The sequence below is a fragment of the Ceratotherium simum genome, chromosome 4 (genome assembly GCF_057802395.1).
Source record: "Ceratotherium simum simum isolate JZ-2026a chromosome 4, ASM5780239v1, whole genome shotgun sequence".
NCBI lineage: Eukaryota > Metazoa > Chordata > Mammalia > Perissodactyla > Rhinocerotidae > Ceratotherium > Ceratotherium simum.
Window position 1 is genome coordinate 39,908,028 of NC_141903.1, and position 9,305 is coordinate 39,917,332.

The window sequence follows — 9,305 nt, forward strand, 5'->3', positions numbered from 1 at the left end:
TTTCTGCTCATCATTGGGCCCATGTCGCTTTGGAATTGGCAAATGGCCCACAGGGAAGGAGGGTAGCATGTTGGGCTTAAATTAAAGGGTCTTCCTTCTTTCTAGGGTCTTAACCTTCAAGTCCTGTCTGTCTTGTTGCTCTCCAATGCCTTCAAACAGATTTTTTTAAACCCATCTTCTATAGTTGTTCTCGGCGGGAAGGTTGGTCTGTTACAACCTGTTCCATAGCTGGAGCTGAAATCTCATCATTAATTATTTATGTCAGCTCCCATTTGTTGAGTCTGCTCTGTGTGACAAGCATCACACCCAAGCTCTGTAATGTTTTTTTTTTTTTTTTTTTCCTGAATCCTCACAATGGTCCTTTGAGGTAGGTGCTATTACTGTTCCCATTTTACAGGTAGAAAATCTGAGGGTCAGAGAACGGAAAAGATTTGCCCAGGATCGAGTAATCACTAAAAGATATAGAACTTGAATCCAGATATGGCTGACACCAAAGCCGACCTTAAAATGATAGGCAACCAGCCTCTCTAGTTTAGCCTTGAGATTAAGAGTTGGCTCTAAGGCCTTTTTCCTCCAGGAAGCCCTCCCATAACACTCCCAGAGGCTTTCCCATCTCTGCCCTTCTGTTGCAATAACTGTTCATGCCTAAGTCTCCCTGGGTTCCCACTGGGAGTGCTGACCTCCTGTGTGTGATCCTGATGGAACTTAGGGTGGCCTCTCACACACACCTGGCACAGCTCTGTGCATGTTGGAGCTCAGAGAGATAGTGGAGAAGATGGGACACAGGGAGGCAGCCTGTGGTTAATGCTTGGTTCACTCCAGGGGCAGATATAGTTCCCGTCTCTGGGGGAGCTGGTTTCCTGGGGGAGCCTCCGTCGGAGTGTCACACTGGCTGGGGCAGGCAGGGATGGCTAGTTTTCAGAGTTCTCTGTTTTTCCTCCCTAGTTACTAAGCAACCAACTCTAGTGTAAAAGCTGAGACTAAAGGAAGCAGGCTAAGGGTCCTGAATAGTACCCAGAGGGGCCTATATCCTGGGGTGTGCCCTGCTGAGATCTCTGGGGCCCTGAGGGTCACCCATGAGGAGAGAGTAAGCATGGGCCTGGGAGCAGTGAGGCAGATCAGGGAGGCCCCTGCTGGCTGACAGGATGGCCTGGCCTGCACTACTCACCTTGACACCCTCCAAGAGTTCCCAGGAAAGCCAGGGTTTGATGGGAGAAAGAGAAAGGATTATGCTGCTGTTCTGGGGCCTTGGGCCAGGCACTGCCCCTCCTAGGGCCTCAGTTGCCCCTGTATAAGCTGGCCATATGTCTATTGCCAGCACGGCAGGTTGGTGGGTACAATGAAGGCAATAGGAACATACTGGTAAACTATGAAAAGCTGTGCCAAGTGAAGGGTCAGCACCATTGTGACATTGGGTCCCCTCTAGTGTGGCCAGAGCCCATGGTGCTGGGCAAGCATCCATCTTGATCTCTTCCAGACTGTCCTCTGGGTGGGGGGCATAGCAGGTGGCCTCAGCTGTCCTCCTGCAGGGGAGGCCACCCTCTAAGCAGCTGTTTTCTCCCTTCCCCGAGGCCCCACCCTGTCCTGAGACACTCAGTGGGCTGCCGTGTGCCCACAGCTCCCTCGGCCACCCCCAGTCCAGCCATAATGCTCTCTTCACTGTCCCTCTGTCCAAAGAGTCTCCGTTTTCTAACCGACCTGGGATGCCTTTGCCCCCACCGACTTGCGGGAGAGAAGGACTTGGCTAATACTCTGGCCACAGATCTCAGGGTCCCTGGGGATGGACAGGGCATTAGAGACTGGCAGAGCTGAAACCCAGGAGAAATCCACCTGTTAGGGCCTCTCCCAGCAGGGGTGCAGGCTGGGGTTTCTCAACCTCTCAGCAGGGGCACAGGCTGGGGTTTCTCAACCTCTCAGCAGGGGTGTTGCAGTTCTGCAATGGGAAATCACACTCTGATTTTCCTTCCTAAGGGGAAAAAGGAAGAAAGCCCAAAACTGATGAGCATTCTGACACATCACATCCCCAAACCGCAGCTGTAATCATCATCCCCAGACCTGCCCCAGCCCAGAACCACTCCCTCCTGAGAGCTCACAGCTGCAGCATCAGAGCCAGATGTGCTGCTGGCAGTAAGGTAGGTGGAGGTCAGAGGGGCTGGGACCCACAGTGAGGGCAGCAGGCCTGGTGGGGCTGGGAGCAGGGCCCCTGCAGGCTCCCCGCCAGGCGCACACCCCGGAGTGTCTTCCTCCACCTCCACCCAGAGGTTCTGTTGGTAGGGCTGGGTTTCTGTCTCTCCAGAACAGCTGGGGTCCTGGAGAAACAAGACGGCCTCTTCAGAGGCTCCACTCTGGCAGGGGTCTCTGTCAGCTCTGGAGTGCTCAGCAGAGCAGAGAGTAAGGTCACACAAGCAGTGGTGAACCCTTCTTTCTGAGGGATTCTCTTAGGGTCCCTGAGCCATGGGATTGGTTCCTAGGAGTGAACTCTGAGTTTCTGGCCAGGCCTGAAGCCTTGGATGCCTGGCCCAGCTGTCCTGGGCCCAGCTTATATCACACACCTCAGGAAGAGGCTCTCTGCAGGCTGGGGCCAGAAGGGGGATGGGGAGGGAGGCATGCGTGTGTCTGTGCATTAGGGAAAAGGGGGTGTCCTGGGGGGCCCATTCCTCACTATCACACTGGAAGGTCCTCACAACTAGCCTACTTCATCCAAAAGTCAGGAAGGACGGAGGGCCTGGGCAGTGGGACACAGGGCAGTGTGGCAACTCAGACCACACCCTGCCCTTAGGAGGCCTCAGGAGGCGGGAGAGGAGCTCAGGGAAGACAGGGAAAGGACCATGTAATGTGAAGATGGACTGAATGGGGGTTGGCCAGGTGCCCTAGGGGGGAGTCTCCCTGTTGTGGGGGTCAGAGGGCAGAGAAAGGAAAAGAGCTTCTTAGATGAGGTCACATTCAAACCAGGCCTTTAAAGATGAGCAGTATTTGGACACAGAGTTTGGGATGGAGGATGCATTCTCAGTAGGGAAGATAGGGTAAGCAAAAGCCTGATGCTGGGAAAGTGCGTACAGCCATGCATCACTTAACGATGGGGATATGTTCTGGGAAATGCGTTGTTAGGAGATTTTGTCATTGTACGAACATTATAGAGTGTACTCCCACAAACCTAGACAGTATAGCCTACTACACACCTGGGCTATATGGTATAGTCTATTGCTCCGAGGCTACAAACCTTTACAGCATGTTACTGTACTGAATACTGCAATACGGCAATTGTAACACAATCGTATTTATGTATCTAAACATATTTAAACATAGAAAAGATACAGCAAAAATATAGTATAAAGAATAAAAAATGGTACACCTGTACAGGGCGCTTACCACGATTGGAGCTTGCAGGACTGGAGGCTGCTCTGGGTGAATCTGTGAGTGAGTGGTGAGTGAGTGTGAAGGCCTGGGACATTACTGGACACTACTGTAGACTTTATACACACTGTACACTTAGGCTACACTACATTTGTTTTAAAAAATTTGTCTTTCTTGGGGCCGGCCCGGTGGTGCAAGCGGTTAAGTGCGCGCGCTCCGCTGCGGCGGCCCGGGGTTCGCTGGTTCGGATCCCGGGCGCGCACCGACACACTGCTTGGCAAGCCATGCTGTGGCAGCGTCCCATATAAAGTGGAGGAAGATGGGCACAGATGTTAGCCCAGGGCCATCTTCCTCAGCAAAAAATCCTTCCTCAGGATTGGCGGATGTTAGCACAGGGCTGATCTCCTCACAAAAAAAAAAAAAAAAATTTGTCTTTCTTCAATAATAAATAACATTAGTTTCCTGCAACTTTTTACTTTGTAAACTTTGTATTAACTTTTTGACTCTTGTAATAACACTTAGCTTACAACATAAACACATTGTACGGCTGTGCAAAATATTTTCTTTCTTTATATCCTTATTCTATAAGCTTTTTTCTATTTTTAAAATTTTTAATTTTTTTTTACTTTTTAAACTTTTTTGTTAAAAACTAAGACACAAACATATGCATTAGACTAGGCCTACACAGGGTCAGGATCATCAATATCACCTCCACACTTCGTCCCAGTGGAAGGTCTTCAGGGACAATAACACGCACGGAGCTGTCGTCTCCTGTGACAGCAATGCCTTCTTCTAGAGTAGCTCCATTATAATCTTATGGGACCACAGTCATATATGCCGTCCATTTTTGACCAAAACATCATTATGCGGCACATGACTGTAATTAGTTATTCAAATCCACTCAGCTCTGTTGAAGGTTGTTCCTGTAGAAGGTGGTGGCACGTCCTGGGCCACATGGGGTTGGTGGATGTTGCAGAGAGTTTATGTTCCTCAAATCCACGGAACAAAGCTGACTGTTCTAAGTAGCCTTCCCACACGTGCAAATGAGATTCTAAAGGACAAATTGTTGATGTAGTTGCTGGGACAAAAGGTGCGTGCGTGTCACACTGGAGCCCCTGTTAGTCCCTGAGTGAGATCTCAGCACCCTCTACCTCCTTCATCAGGACCCATCTTTTCCCCCAGACAGAGATGGTATGCTCAGGGCATTCATGCCCATAAACCACTTGGCATGGTGCCAGGCCCATAGGAAGCTCTTGGAATGTGCTAGCTATTTTTGTTCTTCTTCTGGGTCTCCAGGCAGCCTTTCTGATCTTCAGGGACAGGCTGGGCTTCCCTCTTCTGTGTCCCTCCATAACACCTGATGCTAGAGGCAGCTGTCTCCTCCGCCAATTGGGTGCCCTGGAGAACGAGGGCTTGTTTTCCTGTTGCATCTGCTTATCCCCAGCAGCTGGTCAGTGCCTGGCTCAGAGGGAGGCTCAGAAAGGGTCTGTTGTGTGACTATCCGATACAAGGATGGTGTATGCTGTCTGTCTGTCCTTCTCTTTCCATGAAGCAGGGCCAGATTGTCCCCAAATGACAATAGGCCACCAAAACCCCACCCCAAAAGCTGGTATGCCTTATTCTTTGCACAGACAAGGACAGACATATCTATATTACAGGAAAGGTAACTAAAATTCAGAGAGGGTGGGTGGCATGTCCCACTCACTGAGTGTCACTGTGATGAAGCTGGGGCTAGAACCAGTGGACCTGATCTTCCACACCAGTTCCAGCCTTGGCTTCACCCTGGCTTAAGCAGAATGACCACATCTACAGTCAGTGCTCGGCTCAGTTTGGCTGGAGGTGGTCCATGATCCCTGAGATGGGCAAGTGTGTCTGGACTCAGGGAGTCAGAGGTGTGCCTAGCTCTAACCACACCTGTGTGTCTGTGTTCCCTCCTTCCCAGGCTCCTGTCCATGGACAAGCCCCTCACGGTCCTGCGGGTGAGCCTGTACCACCCCACGCAGGGCCCCGCTGTCTTCGCCAACATCCCACCGCAGCTGCAGCATGACATAAGCCCGCTGCTGGTGGGGCGAGGCCAGGATGCCCACCTCCGGCTGCAGCTCCCCACCCTCTCCCGCCGACACCTGTCCCTGGAGCCCTACCGGGAGAAGGGCAGCTCTCTGCTGGTCTTCTGCCTCAAGGCCCTGAGCCGCAGGGGCTGTGTGTGGGTCAACGGGCTGACGCTGAGGTTCCTGGAGCAGGTCCCCCTGGGCGCCGTCAACAGGGTCTCCTTCTCCGGCATCCAGATGGTGGTCCACGTAGAGGGAGGCATGTCCCTGGAGGCCTTTGTCTGCTGCTTCCATCTCAGCCCCTTGCCCCTGATTTACAGGCCCCAAGCCGAGGAGACGGATGAATGGGAGAGCATCCCCCAGGAGCAGCCTCCCCCAGGTTCAGGACAGCAAGCTCCAGGTCACCTGGGGTTTCTCCACGACCCTTCTCAGACTCGGGACAGCCCTCCCCAGCCAAGCCCTGGAGGAGGAACAGAAATACAGCTCCAGAGGGAGCCACCAGACGGCATGCTCTGCTAGCCCTGCCGGCCCCTGAGAGCAAGCGCCAGCTGAAACAGGACTGGAAATATTCGAGCTACATCATGTGAGGCTGACAGGCGAGGCCAGCGTGGCTAATAATGAACCAATTCTGCAAACATGAACAGGCTGGGGTTGGGGGGGAGCGCACTCCATGGTTACAGTTATGCAAGGTAACAGGAACTTCATACACTTTTAGGGGCCCTGCGGGGTTCTCGGAGCCTCTCTCAGCCTTTCCCCACGTTTCCTCCTCTTGTCTGACTAGGAGTTACTTTATGTAGCTAATTTTGTGTGCTGCTTAAGAGCTGGAGATTGCGGTTGTCCCAGGAATGCACAGACACATGTAACAATTACGTTTGTGGTAGCTCGAGGTTACCTTCGGCTTTCAAATACCCACAGGCACTGGGGGCTTAGGGAAGCCTGTGTTTAATAAACTGCAAGTATTTCATTAAGCTGGCATGCCCAATAGGATTCCCTGATCCCCAGATGGGCTGCATGCGTGCCACGTGGTCATGCAGAGCTGGGGTGGGAAATATAGGGGAGGTACAAGAGGAAATTGGAAAGGTGGGGCTCACGTTTCCGGAAAGGACGCCGGCAAAGCTCAGGGCTGGCTGGGGATGGGGAGCCTGGGGGCTGGGCCTGCCTAGAAATTCATCGTCACTGTCATCCTCCTCATCCTCACACTCCTCCCCTCTCTGTTATTTCTGGATCAAAGCCTCGGCTGACCAGAGGGCAAAGGTCTTCAGGGAAAGGTGGCTACCCAGAGCAATGGGCTCTTTCAGGACTAATGCTACGAGAGAGTGGGGTAGAGGTTGTGTTTGAATTCAGCCCAGCAGTTCTTTCACTCAGAGTGGATCATATACCACCATATGGTGGATCACCATAGGGTGAGGTGGTCGTTCCAAATAAGGGTCTAGGAGGGGGCCAGGCAGGCAAGGGTGGGATAATTTTCTCAGTGAACAGGGGAACAGAGCACAAGCAGCCACTCTCCATGCCATCCTGGGGGCATTTGGGGGGCAGATCCTGGGGGCTGTGGGGGGTTGGCATTGTAGTTTAGAAACAACGTTTGGTTGTGTAATAACGGGAGGGACCTACAAACCCAGATGGTCACCATCAACCTAGACCCCGCTCTAGGATACCAGGGACACTGAGGCCAGAGTGCTGCCCACTGGCTGCCTCACATCCTGAGGTCTGTGACCACCTCCAACAACATTTCAACACTCTCCACTTCCTTTCCAAGAAGAAAGACCCTTTTGCACCCAGAGCAGGCTACAAGGAGGTTCAGCTGCACTACCAGGCCCTGAGCATCTACTCCATGGGGAAGACACCAGTGGGCAAGACTCAGGCCTGCCCTAGAAGCTTCCCTTCCAGTAGGGAATGAGGCAAGTACACTCAGATCACAGCCACGAGGCAGTGGAGCACAAGGGCTGCAAGGGGTAGGGGCTGTCCAATGCTGTGAATGGCCCCAAGGGCCTCCAAAGCAGTCCTTCACTCAGTCATTCAACAAACTCTCACCGAGCACCCACCTTGCACCAGATACTGTGCAAAGCCCCAGGAACCCTCAGTGAACAAGGCTGACAAAGTCCCTGCCCTCAGGGAGCTTACATGGACTCAGAAAAAATAAGCATTCAAGAGCTAATTGCTTAATTATTTGATCACCACTGTGATCAGTGCTTTAGACATTGTGCTTTCTCTCTTCAAGTTTGGGGAACAGGAGCTCTCCTATTAAGTGCCCATGTCTGATGAGTGCTTCCCATGTGTTCAGTGCCCTGCTAGGTGCTGTGTGCATTGCCCTGTTGAATCCTCACCACACCCAGATAGACAATGGTATGAACCCCAGTGTGCAGAGGAGGAAACTGAGGCTCAGAAAGCATAAGTATCTTGCCCAACATCATGCCACTCGCTAGCTGTGTGTTCTTGGGCAGGTGACTCAGCCTGCATTCGTCTCCATTTCTCCCTTTGGAAAGTGGGTAAGCTAACAGTACCTCCCTTTGGAGCTGTTGGGAGGGCCTTAGGAATGGCACGTGTAAAGTGCTTGGTGCAGGACCAAGCACACAGCAGGCACTAAATAAGGGCTAGCTACTGTTATGAGACTTGAGAGAGGGAACCTAATAGGCGCAGACCCAAGGGCTCACCTTGGACACATACATGGACCTAGAGAAGGTTGGAAGCCTGGCAGACTGGCTGGAGAGCCCAAGGGCTCATCTGCACTCTTTGATTCCCTGAAGAAGGATTTTGTCTTAGCCGTGGACCTGGTGGGCAGTCAGGAGCAGGTTTTAACCTGTTCCTTGCTCCGGAAGGCCCAATATTGGGTTTGTAGAATGGGAGACAAGATCAGGGCTGGTGAGCCAAAGAAGCCATGCTTGATGTGATGAAGCCCCCTGTTTTGGAACTGCCCTTATTCTTTATACACAGATTCTAAATGCAGCAATGATCCCCCCACAGACCAAAGTGCTCCCCAAACTATGCATTAGGGAGCAGCAGCCCACATAAGAACTGAGAAGCCACAGCCTGGAGGACGGCACCTGAATATCGAAGGCTGAAGAGAGGTAGCTGGCTGGTGGTCCCCCAGAGTCCCAGGGTACAGCTGCCCTACTCCACCAGGGAGCCTTTGCCACTGAGTGAGGGAGGGTCCTCTCCCTTCCATGAAGAAGCAAAACCACCCCAGCAGGGAGTCTACGAGAGGGAGCAGTCTGCCTTCTCCATGGGGGAGTCTGCAACTAGGGGTGAAGTGTTTGTGAGGCCCTCCGGGACCCAGGATGAAATGCACAGCAGGTTGAAGGATGACAGGCCAGAGACAAGACAGGAGGGAGCCAAGACACAGCTAGCTTGTTTTATCAGGCTCTATCGGTTCATGTAATCTTCTAGGGAAACTCACCCCTTGCCTCACACCAAGTTTCAAGACAGCAAATCTCCACTCTATGCTAGATTCCATTTTTCTCGAGTAGAGAACCATTTAAATCACCAGATCCCTGACACCCACCCCCATTCTCACCTAGCGGTTGGAATGACCAGGTTGGCTTCAGGGCTCTGGTCTACACGCTTACCATCTTCCTCTGCCTGCACAGATAGCCTGAGCAGGTCAGTGAGTCCCTCCCAACAATGTCCTCTGTGTTCTCTCAGCTCGCAAGCACAGGGCAGCCCACGTGGTTGAGGGTGTGCACATGCACACACACACCACACATGGGTGCTGTGGTGGCTCCACGTTGGGGCTCTGCAGTCAGAGCGCTGCCTGGGTTAGAATTCTTTTTTTTTTTTTTTTTTAAAGATTTTATTTATTTATTTTTCCCCCAAAGCCCCAGTACATAGCTGTCTGTCATAGCTGCACATCCTTCTAGTTGCTGCATGTGGGACGCGGCCCCAGCATGGCTGGAGGAGTGGTGCCTC

General features: G+C 52.3%; 2 protein-coding genes across 2 annotated transcripts; both read left to right on the forward strand.

Annotated features, from left to right (window-relative positions):
• Positions 1-2,931: 2,931 nt before the first annotated feature.
• TIFAB (TIFA inhibitor) lies at positions 2,932-5,921 on the forward strand. The gene is made up of 2 exons (XM_004420176.3): positions 2,932-3,023; positions 5,297-5,921. The coding sequence occupies exons 1-2, from the start codon at positions 2,932-2,934 to the stop codon at positions 5,919-5,921; spliced, it is 717 nt and encodes a 238-aa protein (XP_004420233.2).
• Positions 5,922-7,295: 1,374 nt separating this feature from the next.
• Positions 7,296-9,072, forward strand: DCANP1 (dendritic cell associated nuclear protein 1). The gene is given in 5 exon segments (XM_087430326.1): positions 7,296-7,354; positions 8,570-8,638; positions 8,640-8,764; positions 8,767-8,948; positions 8,950-9,072. Coding segments are annotated over 5 exon segments (558 nt in total).
• Positions 9,073-9,305: the final 233 nt, after the last annotated feature.

Excerpts from the sequence above, each read along its gene's own strand:
- TIFAB (XM_004420176.3), top strand. The coding sequence starts at position 2,932 with ATGAGGTCACATTCAAACCAGGCCTTTAAAGATGAGCAGTATTTGGAC. Across the intron at positions 3,024-5,296 it reads TTCTCAGTAGGGAAGATAGG|GCTCCTGTCCATGGACAAGC; the intron begins GTAAGCAAAAGC and ends CCTCCTTCCCAG.